General features: G+C 37.2%; 1 protein-coding gene across 29 annotated transcripts in view; it reads right to left on the bottom strand.

Moving 5' to 3' along the window:
- Positions 1 to 21751, bottom strand: part of PBRM1 (polybromo 1) — a 104851-nt gene that overhangs the window by 28478 nt on the left and 54622 nt on the right. For 19 of the 29 annotated variants that reach the window (XM_061128387.1, XM_061128380.1, XM_061128392.1 and 16 more), the window contains 6 exons: positions 21629 to 21734; positions 17644 to 18286; positions 13378 to 13589; positions 6705 to 6890; positions 5650 to 5807; positions 4402 to 4665 (listed from right to left, as the gene is read on the bottom strand). In XM_061128387.1, the coding sequence (XP_060984370.1) occupies positions 4402 to 4665; positions 5650 to 5807; positions 6705 to 6890; positions 13378 to 13589; positions 17644 to 18286; positions 21629 to 21734 (1569 nt within the window). The remainder of the gene's footprint in view (positions 1 to 4401; positions 4666 to 5649; positions 5808 to 6704; positions 6891 to 13377; positions 13590 to 17643; positions 18287 to 21628; positions 21735 to 21751) is intronic. The other 10 variants (XM_061128381.1, XM_061128403.1, XM_061128385.1 and 7 more) reach the window with 1 other exon arrangement.

Below are 21751 nucleotides of genomic sequence, written 5' to 3'. Positions count from 1 at the left end.
AAGAAAGCCCTGAGATTAAGAATACATATTTTAGATATGGGTTCCGACTGGGAAGACCCAGAGGAATTGGGTAGAGAGGGAGGTGGGAGGGGGGATCAGGATGGGGAATACATGTAACTCCATGGCTGATTCATGTCAATGTATGTCAAAACCCACTGCAATGTTGTGAAGTAATTAGCCTCCAACTAATAAAAATAAATGAAAAAAAAAAGAAAAGAAATGGGTTCTGTTCTAATTATCCTTCTAAAAATTTCTTGGTATGATATACTTTAGCCATGCAATATTAAAATAAAGATATGAGACTAAAAAAAGTAATTCATACACAGGACACGCGGTACTAATGAACTCCAATAACAAAAACAAATTTAATTCCCACACTGATTTCCACTGGTATTTCCTCTTTTAAAATTAGTATCTCTATGATTCCCAGACATACTGGTAAAATGTGCAAAATTTCATGTTCTTTCCCAAGCTCCTTTTCTCTTTTTAACATTTTAATGACACTAAAATGGATGTTTTAGCATGTATATTATCTATGGTGAAACAGATCACCAGCCCAGGTGGGATGCATGAGACAAGTGCTTGGGCCTGGTGCACTGGGAAGACCCAGAGGAATCAGGTGGAGAGGGAGGTGGGAGGGGGGATCGGGATGGGGAATACGTGTAAATCTATGGCTGATTCATATCAATGTATGACAAAACCCACTGAAAAAATAAATAAATAAAGGAGAAATTGAAAAAAAAAAAAATAAAATAAAACAAACAAACAAACAAAAAAAATAAAATGGATGTTTTTTTCTAAGAAACTAAAAAATTTTTTTGTCTTTTACATTAAGAACTTAAAAATGCTTTTTCCCTATACAAACAGTGCATCTGTTGGAAATAACTCAAACATTAGAGCATGCAAAATTTAAAATTCAAGTTTTCTGTGATCCAACCCCAGAGATAACCACCCAGTTTAGTTTAACCAATTTATTGTTTTTCATGTTGTTTACACATATATAAAACATAAAGCACACATTTTTGGTTTTTCTGAGTAATGATGGAACCATATTCCATTCTGCAACTTGTTAATTCCTTCTGCTGACCACACAGTTTGCATTATATGAATGGATGTGTGACAAATTCCTATTCACAGGCATTTGGGTGTGGCCTAGAATTGAGTACTATGTTGGAACACATTCCCTGTTATCAAACAACAGGGTCAAAGAGAAAGCCACTGATGGGAGATGAGTGTGTGTTGTCCCACATTCACACCAGGCTGTATTACTAGTCTTCAGAACTGTCAATTTGCTGGGCATTTTAAAGACTATTAGATTAAAACATTTATGTTTTTTTGATTTTCTACAAATGATCTATTTGGTCCCTTGCCCATTTTTCTAGTAGTATTTTTTTCCTAGACTTCAAAGAGTTCTTGTACTTTAGAAACAGCAGTCCTAAAACTGTTTCATTAAACTAACTGATTCTGTCCATTGTAAATCTAGAAAATGATCTCTTTTTTTTCTTTTGTGGCTACTGGGTTTTATATCATATATATAAAGGATCCATTCGAAGCTTATAAATGAATAAAAGATTATACGTAAATAATATAAACGTACTTAGGCTAGCAACTTATGTTTCTTTTTAAATGTTTATACCTTACTTATTTTGGAATATGAAATGAAAGGAGTTCAACTGGTTTTTTTTTTCCTTCTTTTTTCAAATAGCTATCAGTTTTTCCAATATCATTTGATTCCATCCTCTCTTGCTGAGTTAAAATACTGTGTTTATACAAACTTTCAGTTATAAAATAAATGAGTCACAGGTATGAAGTGTACAACACAGGGAATAATTATAATTATATAATATATTTGTATGTTTAAATGATGACTAGACTTATCATGGTGATCGCTGTGAAATATATATAGAAATACTGAATCATTACGCTATATACCAGGAACTAACATGGTATTGTATGTTAATTATATTTCAAATTCACAAACTCAGAAAAAGAGATCAGACTTGTGGTTACGAGGCAGGATAATGGGGGGAAGGGGGATTGGATTATGGCAGTCAAAAAGTTCAAACTTTCAGTTATAAATAAGTACCGGGGATGTAATGTACAATATGATGAATATAATTAATACTGCTGTACATTATAAGAAAGACGTTGAGAGCGCAAATCCTAACAGTTCTTATCACAAGGGGAAAAAAACTTTTTCCTATTTCTTTAATGTTGTACCTATATGAGTTGATGGATGTTGATTACCACATTTACTGTGGTAATCATTATCATGATGCATGTAAGTCAAATCATTATGCAGTACAACTTAAACTTATACAATGCTATATGTCAATTGTATCTCAATAAAACTAGGAGAAAAAAAGGCGACTGTGGGACAAAAGGGGAAAAATGAATAAGGTCACTAGATTAGTAAATAGTATTGATGCTAACTTTATGGTTTTGATCCTTGTACAAGGTGTTAACATTAGCAGAAGATGAATGAAGAATATAAGGAATGACTTTGTTAAGTCTAAAGTAATTTCAAAATAAAAGTTAAAGTATGTAAAACTAAAATGAATGAGTATCTTTATATTCTGGATTTAATTGTGAAAAGCCTATTCCCTTCATTAATCAATTCTGAACTAACTCAATATTTTTAAAATGTAATTTTGTAAAATGCAATACTATTTGGCAGGGTAAAGTACTCTTGACTGCTCTTTCAGTTTTTCTTCTTTTTCTCGTGACTGTCATGCATTTATTCTTTCATAAGAATGATAGTATCGTCAAGTTTCAAAACTTACTCAAGTAAATCTTCAACAGCTTTCAATAGACTGTTTTTCTTCCTACAGGTTCCATAATACTCCTTTTAAGATAATATCTTAGTGTATCTTCTTTTTTGGTTCATGTGAATTGGATAGTTTCTTCCACGATTTTTTATAACACTTGTTAAAATCTATTCAACATTTTCATTTTACTTTCAAAATCTTATGAATTACTGTTGTGTTTATACAAGAAAGCTATTAACTTATATATGCATTTTGAAATTTCTACTTGTTGAATTCTCTGTATTCAAAAACGTTTCACAGTTAATTTCTCCCCAATTCTCGGCAAAAAAATAATTTTGCCTCTTAGTTGTCAAAATTTTACTAATTTTGTTTGTCTAGTTATATTTGCTCTATTCAGAAAAATATAGATAATGGTAAAGCAAGCACCTATGTCATGTATATAGCTTTCAAAGGAATTGCTTTCAGTTTAGGCTTGATATACAATTTTTAAAAATCATTTTGAGGGACTATCTATTTAAAGGCTTCAATCCAGATGAATACTATACCTTGTCAAATAATTTCTCCTTTGATCTACTAATATAAAGAAGTATATTACAAAATTTTCCTAATTTTGACTAATCCTTGCATTCTGAGAATAAACTCCCTTCTACGTGGTCATGCTGCTCTCAAACTACTGATTTCATTTGTACTTGATTTCATTTTTTTCCCCCAAGTATTTTTTGTATCAATATTTATAAACTGATACTCAACTGCAGTTTTCTGTTTTTATTTTGTCAGACTTTGGAATCCAAGATTATTCTGTCCTGGTAAGACAAACTGGGACGTTTTCTTTGATCTCCATACTCTGTGATAATATTTTTTTTTGGCTTTACTGCAACATGTGGGATCTTAGTTCTCCGACCAGGGATCAAACTCATGCCACCCTGCAGTAGAAGTGTGGAGTCTTAATCACCCCAGGACTGTCTGGGAACTCCTGGAATAATTTAAAGGGTGAAAGAATTTACCTATGGAATTATCTGACCTAAGTACTTTTTGGAGTGAGCTCTCTGACATTAAAAAAAATTTTTTTCATGTTGTTATCTACTTAAACATGTTATTTTTTCTTGATTTCACTTAACTAATTGGTATTATCTTAGAAAGTTATTCATTTCATTCAGGTTTTACTATTATTATTTGTTTTTATTTATTTTTTGGCTGCACCAAGAGGCTTGTGAGATCTTAGTTCCCCAACCAGGGACTGAACCCAGACCCTCGCCGATGAAAGTGCAAAATCCTAACCTCTGAACTGCCAGGGAATGCCCTCATTCAGGTTTTCAAATTTATTAACAGAAACACACAAGTCTTTAAATTTCCTCTATATTTTATATGTTGAGCTTAATTCCTTTCTTTTTCCTTTATTAGGATAACTGGTAGTTTATCTCACTGAACCCATCAAAGTCTCCTTTTCAGTTCTGCTATTATGTTTTCCAAGTATTAATTTTTCTTTCCTTTATAGTTCCCTTCTTTTTGTTAGGCTAAAATTTTATATTATTGCTCTTTTTCTAATCCTGAAGTTGAATATTTTATTCATTTATTTTTGAGAAGGGGTGTTTTGAAATTAAAATTCTTTTCTGTGTGGCTATTATCTACATACCTTTTCCAAGTTACAACTGTCTTCAGTTCGACTGTCCTCTGAGTTGTCTGTATTCTTCTCATCATCCCCTTTATCTGCATTTGCAAATACAGAGGCCACCCGGACCACAGGCAAGGGCACATCTCGAGGGACAAACCTAACTGAGCTGATGGGCATGGTCCACAGTTTAATTTTCTTAAAAGATTTGGTTTTGGCAGAATATCGTGATTCACAGACAAAAACATCCTCATCTCGAAAATTTTCTGGGCATAATTTAAAGTATTCCTGGTGGATATAAGAATAAAATCAATTAGGTGAATTTTCTGAAAACCAAGCAACCAGAAAACAGACAAAAACACCAACCAAGCAAAGAAATAAAAGGTAAAGTGTTAAGACTTTTTGACAACTAACAACAAATGATAAATGGTTAGAGATCAGGAGTATTTTCTTATATAGAATGCCATTACTCAGTATATTCTATTTAGCTTATTTAGTTTGCCTCCCTGATGAACAGGGAGGCCTGGCGTGCTGCAGTCCATGGAGTCGCAAAAAGTCGGACACAACTGAGTGACTGAACTGACCTGAAGTTTTACCAACTGCCCCTATGACAGTACATTAGTATTTCAGACAGCTAGTTCTTTAAATCTTTGAGCCTGTGCCTATAGTAGACAGACAAACAAAAAATACACCATATTACCTAAAACCACACTGAAAATTTAATGATTCTTCAGAAAATGTCATCCTTAAAAATTTGTCTGGCAATATAAAAAAATTTAAGCTAACTGCATATACTATCGGAGAAGGCAATGGCACCCCTCTTCAGTACTCTTGCCTGGAAAAGCCCATGGATGGAGGAGCCTGGTAGGCTGCAGTCCACAGGGTCACTAAGAGTTGGACACGACGGAGTGACTTCACTTTCACTTTTCACTTTCATGCATTGGAGAAGGAAATGGCAACCCACTCCAGTGTTCTTGCCTGGAGAATCCCAGGGACGGGGAAGTCTGGTGGGCTGCCGTCTATGGAGTCGCACAGAGTCGGACACGACTGAAGTGACCTGGCAGCAGCATATGCCTATATAGCATAGGCAACTAAGGGTCTTTCACCTTTACGCTCAGATTTATTTTTCCTCAAATCTTTACATAAAGCCAGAGACATAGCCTAAAAAAATTCAAAGTTTTAAACACAACTATTCATTTCGTAAATATCAATTTTCTGTGGTTGTGAACTCCATGAAATAATTTACTGTTTGGGGATTAGTAAGTTTCTTACCTTGACAAACATGACCACACATTTTCCTAGAATTTTACTAACAGGAACTTTATTGTAATAGTCACTCTTAAAAACTTCTTTTTCTAGAAATTTTCGTGTAGCCAAATGGAATGTTTCATTTGGCCGATAAAACCAACAGCCATACAACCATTTTTCGCCTCAAAAACAAAGAGGGAAAAAGAGAGAGAATTACCATTAATGGAAATAACATATTCTTTGTAAAATGAGCAAATACTCCATCCATTCTGCCATGAGCTGAACCGAGCAATGTGCTTTTAGGCCATGGTTCCTTAATAGAGTTATCTTAGAAGAAACAATACTTTAAAATAATAAAGTGCAATGACACCTAAAAATGCTACTTTCCCCCTTACAGTAAAAGATGTAAAATAAATAGAACAAGGAAGGTGATGGGACCTACTCTACTCTGCTGGGTCAGGACACAGCTTAAGCTGTGTGCTTTAATAAGGATGTAAGATATACTAAAGGACATATGTAGCACTTGGGTTAAAGAATACAAAGGTATTTTATATGATGAACAGCTGAAAGAACTGGATTGTCTGGATCACACTTCTGCTTGGTTTTGGCTTCATTAACTCCTATTCATTCTCTATGTTTCAAGTTAAAGCCAACTGTTCTAGGAAGCCTTTTTGAAATCAAATTCTAAGCCAAATGTCTCTCTATAACAATTTCTTCTTTATTTGTGACTTTTACCAGAGTGGTTTTGCCAGGGACAAAACACAGACTTTTTGTTCTTCTGAATCTCAGCCATCCTACAGGGTTTGGCTTTTGGATTTTTTAAATAAGTATCAGTTGAATGAATGACTCTCATCTAGACTTCAAGAAGTTACCTTTCTTTTGACTCAGCTATGCCACTGCCCAACAGTGCTTGATCCTATGTTCTTTATATAGTGGGTACTGAATTGTACTTATTAAGAGCGTAAAACAACTACTGTGGAAAGGCGTAAAATGTCTGAGTTACAATTTCCTTCCCTGAGAAACAAGGAGTAAAATAATCACAGCTCACCAATTTGCTCCCCAATTTAAAAGGAACTTACCAGCAGAATCTTCCCATAGTCTCTCAATACAGACGATATGAGGTTGTAGATTGGCCTCTGAGGGCTCCACATAGACGTAATCTCCAACATGGTACATGCTGTTCTTAAAGCTGCAGTCCTGGCTATATGTGCGATGTAAGCCTGAGAGGCCTGCAGCTCCTGAGGAATCTTCACTCTTTTCAGCTTCTTAGGTAAAAAAGAGAAAAATGTCCCCATGAAAGGGATGTGGGAATCAGATGCAGAATTAAAACTACACATACTAATACATTTAATTCTTTTCCAGATACTCCAAGGCAGGATTCAGGACAAATAGTATGATATCCACATTGCCAATAGTCTCCACTCGAAATTGTCTTTTTAAATTACAGCCAACTGCCATTAATTTAAATAAATACATAAATAAAGTATCTACAGAATAAAAATAATCACCTTAATAATATATGCTCACTGTAGTCATTTTGGATGATACAGAAAGGTATAAAGAAGAAAACAGGCCACTCATAAATCATGTGATTCTAGAGATAAATCTTGTATGTACTTTCTTTCCATCTTAATACCTCTGAAATTTCTTTCTTCTGACTGTTATTAACATGGTTATGTCACAATGAATGGAATCTTAGAACTAAGGAGATATGCAACATGTATTTCACACAGTATACTGTAAACTATATATGAAAAGTATTAAGTCACTCAGTCGTGACCGATTCTTTGCGACCCCAAGGACTGTAGTCTGCCAGTCTCCTCTGTCCATGGAATTGTCCAGGAAAGAATACTGGAATGGGTTGCCATTTCCTTCTCCAGGGATCAAACCTGTGCCTCCTGCAATGCAGGCAGATTCTTTACTGTCTGAGCTATCAGAGAAGCCCAGAAACTATATCTTTATACACTTAATATCATAAAAATTTCCTCTGAGATCAAATGCTTTTCAAGAAGATTTTTAGTTTTGCTAAAATATATTTTTTAATGGTTTCCATATCACAAGCTGGAATCAAGATTGCCAGGAGAAATATCAACAACTTCAGATATGCAGATGATACCACTCTAATGGCAGAAAGTGAAGAGAAACTAAAGAGTCTCTTAATGAGGATGAAAGACAAGAGTGAAACAGTGGGCTTAAAAGTCATCATTCAAAAAACTAAGATCATGGCATCTGGTCCCATCAATCATGGCAAATAGATGGGAAAAAAGTGGTAGCAGTGACAGATTTTATTTTCTTGGGCTCGAAAATCACCGCAGATGACTGCAGCCATGAAATTAAAAGATGCTTACTCCTTGAAAGGAAAGCTAAAACAAACCTAAACAGTGTATTAAAAAGCAAAGATGTCACTTTGCCAACAAAGGTCTATATAGTCAAAGCTATGGTTTATCCAGTAGCCATGTATGGATGTCAAAGTTGGACCATAGAGAAAGCTGTGCACTGAAGAACTAATGTCTTCAAACTGTGGTGCTGGAGAAGTCTTGAGAGCCCCTTGGACTGGAAGGAGATCAAACCAAACAATGCTAAAGGAAATCAACCCTGAATACTAATTGAAAGGACTGATGCTGAAGCTCCAATACTTTGGCCATCTGATGCGAAGACCTACCAATGGAAAAGACTTTGATGCTGGGAAGGACTGAAGGCAAAAAGAGGAGAGGGTGGCAGAGGATGAGATGATTAGATAGCATCATCAACTCAATGGACATGAATCTGAGCAAACTCTGGGAGATAGTAAAGAACAGGGAAGCCTAGCATGCTATACAGTCCATGGGGTCACAAAGAGTCAGACATGACTTAGCAACTAAACAACATATAAGCCATCATTTACAAACACCATAGTTTTTTTTTTTTAGTAAAAAGCTTTGCCCATTTCTTTGATTACTTCCTTTGGATAATTTTTAATGAATGGAAGATCTGGAAATAAGTACATTAAATGTCTTTAAATGCGTGTTCCAAACTGACCCCCAAAGTCTATACCAATTTAAATCCATCACTATTTGGCTACAAGGGAGTGGGGGTCTGTTTATCCATTCATTCTCTAATACTGGTATTATAAATTTTTTTAAAAGTTTTGGCAATTTTGGTGGAAAATGTTATCTAGTAGTTGATTAATCAAATGAATCCTTGTGACATATGCAGTAGATTCACAAGGTTCTTGAGAATTTTATATCAGCAGGAACACTGGCCTGAAAGGGAGAGAAAGAGTACAAAATGAAAAAAGGCTGGTAACCCCCCCAAACTCTAGAGACAGGAAACAGGCTGATAAAACAACTCAGGTACAAACATGTGCTATCTTTCATGAAAAAAGAGGGAAAAGTGTGGAGCCACAGAGAACTAATTCCAGGCCTTGAAGTCTAATATTTTCTCCTGCAGCCTTCACTTTTTCTGTTTCCGCTAAGGTTCTTAGAGAGATTTCACTTAAATATTTTGTCCCATTTAAATAAATATCAGCTTCTATTTAAAACGTTAGAACACTTAAAAAGCTGACTGGAAGCTCTCCATGCATACATAGAGCTGGCTGAATGACAGATTTCATTGAGGACCAGATGTTATCTTCAGTTTTCCCCCACTGCCTGCTGCATTTCTCAAGAGAAAAATTCTCCCTGTCTCAAAATTAAAAGCTATTCTAGGAGATGAGAAGTTTAGAAGATCAGGGGTCTCACTATCTGGTATAAATCCTTTCGTAACTCCCCTCTTCAGAACCATACTCCAACCCTTAGGTCAGCCTGCTCTCCCTGGGTCTGAACACTTCAGGGATGAGCAGTCAGAGGAAGGGTGGGGAGGTAATCTAGAGGTTCAACTCCTTTAAATTTAGACTTTCAACTAAACTTTTTGTTTCCAGTCTTGCATGCACCTTCATTTTTCAGGTGTACATGGCATTCTAATGCTTGCACCTTTCTCGACAGTAAATGGCCTGCTAAGGTCTTTATATGACGCCAGCCTTAAAGCCAGCATTAGCAACTTATCTATCAATTTTACTAGCTTCCAAATTTTAACTGCCATCATCTTCTCCTCCACTATTTCCTTCACTCTTTTTGAGGGGAGTGAATGCTTTTGTGTTTGTTTTTTGTTTTGTTTTAAAAGCCACCTTCCGTCATTTAAATCGTTTTGGAAGAAGGAGCAATGGTATCTGCATACAATCTGCCCACGTTTATGCAGTCTTACTTTTGCTTACTGACCCAAGTAGGAATAGTTAGTTCTGGCGTTTAATATAAAAACAGGGTGTGTGACATCTTGTCTCCCTCAATTTCCACTGATTATTAAGAAACCTACTCTGCGACTTAAAGACAGAGAAGGCTGACTGACATAAAACCACCATTCTCTCCAGCATTTTGCCGTCTTTCAATACTCATAAATAACTAGTTACAACAACCTTCAGAGTTCTCTGCTTTTAAGCTTTTCGTACCCCGTCCTTCCAGTGCTGACCTCACATTCTACAGCAAAGCACCACTTCCTAGCTACCTCCAGTCTCATGCTGGGGAAACAGTCTCTGAATTAGTGCAAAAGGTGAGTAATTACTAACAGGGATGCTCTGGCAGCCTCAGAAAGCAGTTCTTTGCAGCAGTCTTTCTTTCTTCTTGTCAGCAAAGCCTCCCAGGCTCGGAAGACAGGTACAACGTTGAGAAAGGAAATGCAAGTCTCCTAGCTTTTTTCTTTACGTGGCTCTGCTTTTCAACCACAGGTATTCATCATAGATTAAGTCATCGAAAATATTTCCTGGTATCTAAGGATCAATTAGCACAGTGACCAGCAGTCTTTAAAACGTCAATACAGGGAACTCCCTGGCAGTCCAGAGGTTAGAACTTGACACTTTCACTAAGGAAGGCCTGGGTTCAGTCCCTGGTCAGGGAACTGATATCCCGTAGTCATGTGGCACGGCCAAAACCCCCACAAAAATGTCAGTATTGCCTTTTCTTTAGAATGTGCCACCTTATATTGGGTTCACAAATCACTGCTAATCCACCAAGAAGGAAGGCAGGTGCCATAAGTTTTTGCTGCTCCACTCATTAAATCCAAGGCCTTAGAGCAGTGATTCCCAGACTTAAGTGCACATCAGAACGACCTACAGGTCTTGCTAAAAAAAAGACTGTGGTGTCCCTCCCTCAGAGTTTCTGAATTGGTAGGTCTGGCATGGGAACAGAGCACCAGCATTTCTAAAAAGTTAACAGGTGATGCTGATGCTTCTTGCCTAGAGGTCATACTGTGAAAGCCGGCTTTGCGTAATTCAAAGAGCAGCTGTCATTAATTTTGCATTGCCAGGGAAAGTATCAACTAAATTTAAACAGAAAAACTTCCAAGTATACAAAATTTTGCCACAGGTGTCTCAAACATCACTCAGTACAGTACTGGCATTCTGTCTTTTTCACTCACTGAATTCTGTTTTGATCTTTATTATTTCCTCTATTTACTTCAGGCTTGATTTGCTCTTCTTCTAAATTTCTGAAGTGGAAAAATGCATTCATTTTTATGAATTTAAACATGCATATTTCTAATACATGTTTAAAAATCTGTAAATTTCCTAATAACTACCTTATCTATATCCCATAAATTTTAATATATTATTTTTGTTTTTATTCGGTACAAGATTTTTCTAATTGTTCTTCTGAAGTCTTCTTTGATCCATGGGTTATTGAGAAATGTACTGCTTCATTTCCAAATATTTGGGAATTTTCTAGATTTCCTTCTGCTGATTTCTAATTTCTAATCTAATCCTATTGTGTTCAAAGAACAAACTTGGTATGCTTTCAATCCTTTAAAATTTTTGAAACATGTTTTATGATCCAGCTCATGGTCCCTTCTAGATAATGTTCCATGCAGGCTCTACAAGAATGTGTATTCTGTAGTCACTGGTGTAGTGTTTTACACGTCCGTCAGGTCAAGCCAGCTGACAGTACTGTCCAAGAACTCAGCTTGCTGTAAGAAGACCCACCACAGACAACGGTGTGGGTTCAACAACGAACATCCATGTCTCACAGGTCTGGAGGCAGATCTGGCCTATGGTGAGGACCCACTTCCGGCTTCAGACCGCCGTCTTCCTGCTCTTCATCCCCTTACAATGGCACCAACTCCACTGTGCTGACTGCACTCTGGTGACTATATCCAAACCTAATTATCTCCAAAAGGCCCCCATCTCCAAATACCAACATACTGGAGGCTACAACATATGAATTTTGGTAGGGGACATAATATTCAGTCTATGACAGCCTAATCTTATTAAGTCATACTTTTGCCAATTTTTGGTTTAGCCTGTCATTTGCTGAGAAAGGTACATCAAGACTCTAATAGTTGAACTATTTCCCTTTTCAGTTCTGTCAGTTTTGCTTTATGGACTTTGCAGCCCCACCGTTAGGTACATTTTGTTTGCTGCTTAGTTTCTAAGTTGTGTCTGACTCTTCCGTGACCCCATGGACTGCAGCCTGCCGGGTTCCTCTGTTCATGGGATTTCTCAGGCAAGAATACTGGAGTGGGCTGCCATTTTCTCCTCCATAGGTACATACACATTTGTAAGTATTATATGTTTTTGACCCTTTTAACATTTTAAAATGTCCCTCTTCATCTCTAGTAATATTTCTTAAAGTTTATTTGTCTGATTAATATAGCCACTCCAACTCATTATGGTTACTATTTGCATGGTGTATCTTTCCACTTTGCCTCATCAGCTTCTCGCAACTCTACACATGGGCAGCTTTCCAATCAGCCAAGAATGTGTGGAGAGTTTATGTGAGTCCTTCTACAGTAATTTTCAGGATATTCCTCAGTGTCAACTGTTACCTGGGGGAAGCAAAGCTGCAAGTTTAGTCAGTTCATTCCTGCATCAACTGCTTTTGTTGGCGGTCAAGACACAAGACCACCCCCTCTTCCAGTCCAACACACACCCATACACACCCACGTACTCTCTCTCTCACCATCATTAATGAGTACACTCCTCTGGGGAAAAGCTGCTGGTTTCTACTGGCAGGTAGCCCTATGCTGGTAAAATCAGTCCTCACCAACTGGGTTCCTTTCTCTTCTTTTTTCCATATGGCACTGCCTATGAGAATTTGCTTAAATCAACTTCTTTCACTCCCTTTCCTGAGGAAAAAATTCTAAGGAGCAGACTTGATACCAAAGATAAATATGACTCTTGGAAAAGTTACACATTCTAGGGATTTTATGTGAACTTTTTTTCAGGAATGATTAACTTCCTAATAAAAGTTCCTACTTTCAAATATTTGTAAGCTCTGGCAAGTGACTCAAAGTAACATTTTTAGGTTGATACAATTAAAATAAAAATTTCCTCCTCCTTATGTGGTTCAACCCAAATATCTACTTGTCTGAGTCCATATAAGGACAGCCATGCTGTTGAACAACAGGGCAGAAACTTAATGCACTCACTGCTCAGAATGCTTTCGAGCCCCTTAGGTTTTTATCTACCTGTAGTATTAAGAGGTATTAAGCCGCCACATTTGTGAATTAACTGACTCTGTTCTTGAAATACTAAGAGTAAGAGCTGTGTCACAGGCAACTTCCAATCTTTCCCAGTCTGATGATTAAGCTGACAATGACAAAAACATTTCCAGCTTACCATGTCCATTTTGTAAAAGCCAACGCCCTGAGTCTTCATTTACACAAAGAGAGGTCTACTCCACAGCAAGAGCAGCTAGAACAGAGTATAATAATGTTCCTTCATATTTAACAAAGTGAAAAGAAACTAACCTCTTTTTTCTTCTTCTCGTTTTAGTTTATCTTCCTCTATTTCTTTTGGCAGTTTTTCCTTCTTTTCTTTCTCCACATCATTATGCAAATGTTTTGTGGTATAGCTGAGTGCTGGTGAAAGAAGGATCTCTCCATTTTTGCAGAGTTCATCACGAATTTTAATAAAAAACTGCTGAAGTTCTACTGCGTCCTCATATATTTCAGAATCTGTCCTGTAACAGCATCAAGAACATTCATTGACACACAATATGCTTCTTTTAAACACCCTGATCATATGTTAAAGCATCCCGTGAAATGCTTCTTTAATGTAGTCACTGATACAGTGGTGACTTCTGAGCAGTTCTAATATGGGTATCTCCTTAAAATTTGTTCAATTTTACCTCAGTGAGCCTCCTGCCCACCAGTTTCCCTTTCCTTAAGGCTCACTCCCTGTACAGCTCATGTAAAAGGAAAAGCCTCACCCAGCTTCCTGGGGCAGAAACGTGGTACATGCATTAGCTAAGTTTGGCAACAGAAGATGGCTGCCAGAACCAAGGACTATACTAAGGCTTCATACCATTCATACCATTCATTACCTGAATCTAATCTTGGGATTAATTTTAGCTTTCTTTTAGTTAAGGGATCAACACACTAGATAAAATATTAACAGAAGATTCAGCCCATTTTTTTTTTTTTTTGGATCTATATTATGGTTGTCTAGGCTGCTAGGACTCAGTAAATATTTGAACCTAAATTTCAAAGTCCTGAGAACATCACAAAATGGTTGCAGGCCTCAGAGTTAGTGTTCATTTTAGTTCCTGAGAAATAACTACATAATTCTGGGGAACCAGCAGAGGCAACACAATGAAAGACAGAAAAAAAAAAATCATCTGTGTCATACTGAAAACTTTTAAGAGATTCTCCCCATTTACACGGAGAAGGCAATGGCACCCCACTTCAGTACTCTTGCCTGGAAAATCCCACAGATGGAACAGCCTGGTAGGCTGCAGTCCATGGGGTCGCTGCGAGTGAGACACGACTGAGCTACTTCACTTTCACTTTTCATTTTCTTGCATTGGAGAAAGAAATGGCAACCCACTCCAGTGTTCTTGCCTGAAGAATCGCAGGGTCGGGGGAGCCTGGTGGGCTGCCGCCTATGGGGTCGCACAGAGTCGGACACGACTGAAGCGAATTAGCAGCAGCAGCAGCCCCATTTATAAAACGAGACGATTGGGCAAAATGAACTTCATAATTTAGACTCAAAGAAATTTTATTACTATTTGTCATCCACTGTTGGTCTGAGGAAGGCCTAAAGATAATTCTACTAACTACTAGGAATATCAGGGTTTGAAAAATTATTCACAAAGGTAACCAGAGACAAAGACTTAGCAGCAGCCATGGAGGCATTCTGGTCAGGGCAGTGTGGATGCTGCAGCCAAACCCAGTCAGCTGCTTGCTGACACCAACTATTAGAGCATCAAACTTGAGAGAAGGCTCCAGAATGCTGCTCACAAGCACAGGTGACCTGGCAGCCTAAAACACTGCCAATAACAACCCAGATGAGTGTTTCCAGGAAGATTCTGGAATCTTTTCAGGTTACAGAAATGCTAACACTTGTAGGAAAACAATAAAACTAAAACTGGCCAAGGGAAGAAACTCGAACAACACTATTTTGATGCCTATTTTCTGAACAGAGACTTCTGAAGGCTGTTCTGCTGCTGCTGCTGCTAAGTTGCTTCAGTCGTGTCCGACTCTGTGCGACGCCATGAACTGCAGCCCACCAGGCTCCTCCGTACATGGGATTTTCCAGGCAAGAGTACTGGAGTGGGTTGCCATTGCCTTCTCCGGAAGGCTGTTCACTTGAAATTAATTCTATAAGAGCTTATAGTTACAAGTATAAAATTAAAACTGAAAATGCACTTTTGATAATCCATGCTACATTCAAAGGGCAGATTTATAATTCCATCATGCACTCAGAACATCGTGTAATTTAAAAATTAAATTGTGTAATTTAAAAATTACAAATTGTTTACTTCTGGGTTTTTCATTTAGTATTTTTGGATCTGGGCTGATCTTGGGTAACTGAAACTGCAGAAAGTGAAACCTCAGACAAAGAAGGAGATACTGTAAAGTTACGTTGGACTCTTACCTCCTAGGCCTCAATAACAAAAACTAATCAGGTCAACAATGGGAGAAAGAAAAGAGCTTATTTCTAACAGATAGAAATCTGCTTAGTTCCTACAATAATTATATCATCTATGCAAGGAACAAAGCTGCTAATAATCTAAGAAAGAAAGAAAGTGAAGTCGCTCAGTCGTGTCTGACTCTCTGCGACTCCATGGAGTATAGCCTGCCAGGCTCCTCGTCCATGGAATTTTCCAGGCAGGGGATAATGGAGTGGGTTGCCATTTCCTTCTCTAGGGGATCTTCCCGACCCAGGGATCAAACCCGGGTCTCCTGAACTGCAGGCAGACTCTTTACCATCTGAGCCACGAGGGAAGCCCAATAATAATCTAAGAGACAAATGTATTTTGGAAGACTCATTCACAGAACTAAGCCCAAGAAGTAATGGGGGTAGGGTGTGGGGTAGGGAGAAGAGGAGTGATTTTAGACTTAAGGACTGTTTAAGTAAACTGAAAACAAGAATAGAACTCTAAGCTCTATGAGGGAAGGGTTTGTCTGTTTTGCCCACTGGTATATTCCATGTATCCAGAACATGCTCATAACTGGTAGCTACATTTAATAACTATTTTTAGGATAAATGAAAACTAAGAAATAACTGAATACAGATTCTGACTGCAGGATGCACTCCCCCCACGCCCCCGCTTTATTTCTCTTTCTCTCTGCACCATCCCCCCCCCCCCCCCGCCCCCACCACTTTATTTCTCCCTGCACTGTTGAAGAATAAGGACTATATCTGAAATGTGTCTCTCAGAGGCCTCTCCAACCTGACCCTAACTCTACCTGTCCTGGGAACACACCACACTCATTTCCTAACCTTATGCCTTTACTCACACCACTTACCTGATGTGAATCCCACCCATTTCCCCATGCTTCCCTGATATCGCATGCTCTTTAGAACCCTAAAGAAGTTTATTACTCCACCATCTTACTAAATACCAACCAAGTCCTTAAATGTTATCGCATGCCGGGAATGACTGCTCCCTAAGCACAGGTGCTGTTCCAACTATCAGACTTTAAGCTCTTAGAGCACAGAGCTCAAGTCTTACCATCCTCGGCTACACTGTTGACTGGCCTGGTGACTGGCTCAGCAGCAGCGCTCTGCAGTGAGGAACAAGATAAGCCACTGCACTTACTAGTTGTGTGACTATGGCAAGTTACTTCTCTCTGTCGTGCACGTCTTCATATACAAATTGGAAGATTACTGCTTACCTATGATGGCTATAGTAAGGGTTAGAGATTGTCTACATGGTACTTTACAAAGGGCAAGCACTCAATAGGAACAGCAAATATTACTTTTCACTTTTCTTTCAAGATCCAGAGCAAACCCAGGCTTCGTAAAGTCCCTGACTGGAATTACCCCATGCTCACTGACTAAAGGTCTAGCAATCAGCATGACAGATAATAAGCTCTAGGAAGGTAGGGTTTGTATTCTTAACTCTTTGATTCTCCCCAAGTGATCCCAAGAGCACAAAGAAGACACACCATAATTGCTGAACTGAACCTGCTTCCACAGCTGAGTATATGCTATTGTTGTGTGACAAATATACAGCATAGATCAAAATTTGAAGGGGATTTAAGTTTGATGGAAATTTAAATTTGACTGCCTCTTCTTTTCATAACATTTAATGTCTGCAGAATGAACTTAAAAGTGACAAATCTGAAATTAAAAAGAAGCCCTTTGAGGAGTCTGAAATGGCAATCAAATTTAAATCAGTGTAAGCTCAGATCAATATTTTAGAGCTACTTTATTTAAAGCACACTTGCACTGAACTCAAACTTTAAAAGAAAATCCTATTATTATTTCTAATTAAAAGCATTCCATCCTTTTAAAATACATGTTCTATGAAAGGCTGTATTTTAAAAGTTTATCCTCTTCAACATATCCTCAATTTGGTCTCTCATTTCTTCCCCTCATTGGCCCTAGACAATTCAGTAGTGTGTCTTCTCTCCCCTAGAACATTCTTACTCTCTATACATTCTAATTAAAATTCAAAATAGCACCCCACCAACTGTATGCTGAAATAGCACATCAAAGCAAATTCTTTCTTCTATTTTACATTAAATGTCACACCTTCTCAAAAAGGAAAGACTTTGAAAACATACCGATTCATCCTTCTTGCCCTCTCCAATACTTCAAACATATGCTCTTGAAATAAATCAAGCCGTCGGTAGCGGTTATTTTCAACATTCTTCCTAATTATGTCAAAAGTAAGAGGAGGTTTGTTTGGAAAGCTGGGATCCACAGCAGGAATTTCTGCTAATGAATCACTGTAGCATCTTCCTTCATCATCCTGATGACTCATGACTGACACAAAAAGATTATGGATAAGCTCCTGAATCAGCAAGGTTACATTTGGGACATGTGAGTCCTCATCTCCTTCTAAGTCTCTCCGAGTTTCAAGCAGGACTTTGTGTAGGACAAGGGCATCTTTGTAGATCAAAGACTCAGGCTCATTGTATGTACAGGCATTGTTAAACATCATGACGAAGTCCTCAACCATGGAGTCTATATCTTGGTATTTGTTGGCCATCATGTGACTTCGAATTTTTTCCATGTCCATGGGCTTTTTAATGGTCAAATAGTAGTCAGGCAGCTCGGATCTGGAGGGAAGCCTCAGAAATATGGCACTGAGACGGCGACCCCTCTTATCAGTATAGTTCTTTACAGCTTCATAGACTTCATTTAGTTTCTGCTGCATTGGAGTCATGTATTTTGATTTTTTAGGAGAAATACCACTCTTCCTACCTAAAATAAAAGATTTAATGTTAAATGGATAAAACAAATGAACCTAAATTTGTAATATAGTTTATAGCCTAACCATAAGGAAGGAATTATTTCAAGTGATGCATAAAAAAAAGTAATTAGCATTTTTCTAGTGAAATATATCCCATCAACAAAGAAAGAACTAGAAAAACAAACTATTTTCAGTACTCATATTTTTGGTGGGAGAGTAAGTACTGTTATGTTGAGATAGTGTGAATAAGGCAGAATAAAGGAAATGAGCAGTTATGTGACACTCTAATTCCATCTCCTATGGTATCCTGGAGAACTGAGATTTTCATCAAGGCAGAAAAAGAGATAAACACATTAAAACAGAGGACACTGAATAAAAACCTTGTGGCTTGGCATCTCAACCGAGAGTATCAATATGAACTTATGGTGAATTTTCTCTTTAAATATAAAATACAAAATTTCTTAGCCCTGTCCACTGAAAATTCTAGAAACAGTGACCAACCCAGCTGCAGTATACCCCTAAATAATTCTGACTATATTTTTAGAATACTGATTTCAAAAACTAATGTTATTAGCTCTTCGGCAAATGGTTGATTCCCAGTCTACACAAGATCAGTCTGCTGTATCTTGAGACGCTAGACAGTAAGAGTCTATCAACGACTTCTTACTATGGTCAGCTCAAAAGACCACAGCAGCCAGCCTGCGACAACAGTAAATATCAACAAGAACCATAATTGCAATGGGTTAAAACTCAGGAATATGTTTAAATCTAATAGTCCTTAATGATAAATAAAAACAAACAATGGGGTAGATGCTGCAGGATTTTAGTAAGCCAATGCACTACCTTGTCTCTTTGAAAACTGGTAAATGAAAAGGGAAATCTACCTTTTATCCTTTCAAAAACCAAAACAATACATACAAACAAAAAACCCATCCACTGGGTAACCAAATACAGATGAGGCAGTTTCTCTACATAGAAGGATTTCAGTTAGTAACTGAGCAAGCAATGATAAAATTAAACTAGTACTACTTTACATCTCTTCAATAAATTTATGTAGCATGCATCAATAGCTGTTAACATAATTTAAAGAAACAACCAGGTATCACATGCCACCTGATGGAAGACTATACTACCTCTTACGTCAGTTTCTGTGCCAAAGTGAGTGAAGAATCAAATTTAAAATCTGGATCTGATCAACTACCAATTTATAGGAAATACAAAGGACAAAGGAACACGTGAATACTGCACCAAAGGGATACAATTACCAAAACCCAGACTGTGGAAAACTACAGTACAAACCCAATTTCCTTAACAAACTGCAAGACAAAAAGAGATGGAGAGCTTACAGACTAAAAGAACTATCAATCAAATGCAACGTGTGGACCTTACTTGACAAGTTGAAACTGCATCTAATCAAGCCATTGAAGTTAATGTCCATTTCTAAGAAATAAGGAAAAAGTAAACTGACATCCTAAGGAAGTAAACTAAGTGACTAAGAACTCTGGACTGTACAAGGAAGTGACCAGGTTTCTAGAGTTAACAGCAGGAGGATGAAAAAAAGGAGGAGGATTGCTCTGAAGTATGAGTTTAAGTAAAATAATCAAATGTAATACACAGAACTTAACTAGATCCTAATTGGAAGAAACTAACTGTAAAAATATATTTGTGAGACAATCAGTAAAATTTGAAAATTTATAAGCCATTAGAGGAAACCAAGAAACTCCTAATTTTGTAATGTGTGACAATGATGTCATGATTATTTAAGAAAGTATCTGCATATTTTAAAGATGCATAATAAACTATATAGAAATAAAATGACATGACTGGATGTGCCTTATAATTCAGAACAAAGAAAAAAGAAGGGCAAAGGGAATATAGGAAATAAGTATGGCACAATCTTGATAAATGCTGAGTAACAGGTATAGACAGGGATTCATTGTACTGTTCTTTATATTTGTGTATGTTTTGAGTTTTTCATAATATAACACTGAGAAATGAAAAGAAAATTAACACTGCATGGTAAAATCTCCTCTCCCTGAACTTTAAAAAAATATATACATGTATTTATATAATTTAGTTCTATATTTACTATTAACTAAACAATAACTAATACAGTTACTATTAAAGTATCTGTCATTAGTTTCTTAACTCAACTTATATAATTAATTTTAGTTTTAAAAGATATTATGTCCCTATAAATTAGGAGACTTTCATTCCTGCAAGTGAAAAATTAGAAGGTTTTCATTGTTATACGCTTTTATAATTACATGAAAAAATAAATAAGTAGCTTAACAAAAACGAATGATCACTTAAGCAATACATCATACCCAAAACTATTGCAAATTCAGTTTAGTCATTCCATACAAAAAATTAAGAGTGTGTTCTTTCCATTTTAGCAAATATGACTCTAAAGAATATATGACAACACCACTATCATTTCTTTGGTATTTATTTATATATTTTAGATAAGGCAGAAACCTCTTCTTTAGCCCAATGGTACTAATTATTTTTGCTTTCTTTCTTCTCTTTACAGTTTGCTTTGTTTTTTGGACATGACCATTTTTAAAGTCTTTACAGAATTTGCTACAATACTACTTCTTTTTTATGTGGTTTGTTTTGTTTTGTTTTGTTTTTTTGGCTGCAAGGCTTGGGGGTCCCAGCTCCTCAACCAGGACCAAACCCTAACCCCTGCACTGGAAGGCAAAGTCCTAACCGATGGACTGCCAGCTAAGTCCCTCTCACAGTTTTTAACATAACAACCGTTCACAGCCCACACTCAACAGATAGCTGAGTTAACTTACAGTACAGTAGCTAGACATCTCTAACCTCTCAAATTCTGTCTAGGAGGGACTCACTTTTTTTTGGAGGGGGGACTAGCTTTTAATTCCAGTAATTTAGCAAACAAACAGACCTAAAAACAGGAAGAAAATTAAAACCTGCCCCTATACTTTTTCCAGGCATCACATGTAGAAAAAGTATCTAGTCTCACTATTTAACATTTACAAAATGTCCACTGCATTCAAAAAAAGTAAACAAAACCTTCTGACATTATATTCTTCTATTCCTCATGCGCTTTTATGTTTACTTAAAATACAGAAGAGAGTGCTTGAGAGAAACCAAGAAACGCTGTGCTGGAGTGCAAGTTCAATTATGTTCACCAATTAATTAAATATTTCAGTAAATCAGGAAATAGCAACCCACTCCAATATTCTTGCTTGGAGAATCCCATGGACAGAGGAGCCTGGTAGGCTACAGTCCATGGGGTCGCAACAGTCAGACACAACTTAGCAACTAAACCAACCAACCCATACTTGACAGACTGAACTGAACCATGAAGTGTGAGGCTGCCTTACTCAGCTTGAGTTTGGGAGATGCCATGTCATCATCATCAGGCAGTGGGCCCAGCTCTTTCCTTTTATCCTTGAGTAACTTCTCCAGGATGTGTGCATCATTGTACACCTATATTCAATTACAAA

Source organism: Dama dama, chromosome 24 (genome assembly GCF_033118175.1).
Source record: "Dama dama isolate Ldn47 chromosome 24, ASM3311817v1, whole genome shotgun sequence".
In the NCBI taxonomy this organism is placed as follows: Eukaryota; Metazoa; Chordata; class Mammalia; order Artiodactyla; family Cervidae; genus Dama; species Dama dama.
This window is presented reverse-complemented; position numbering and strand designations above follow the sequence as displayed.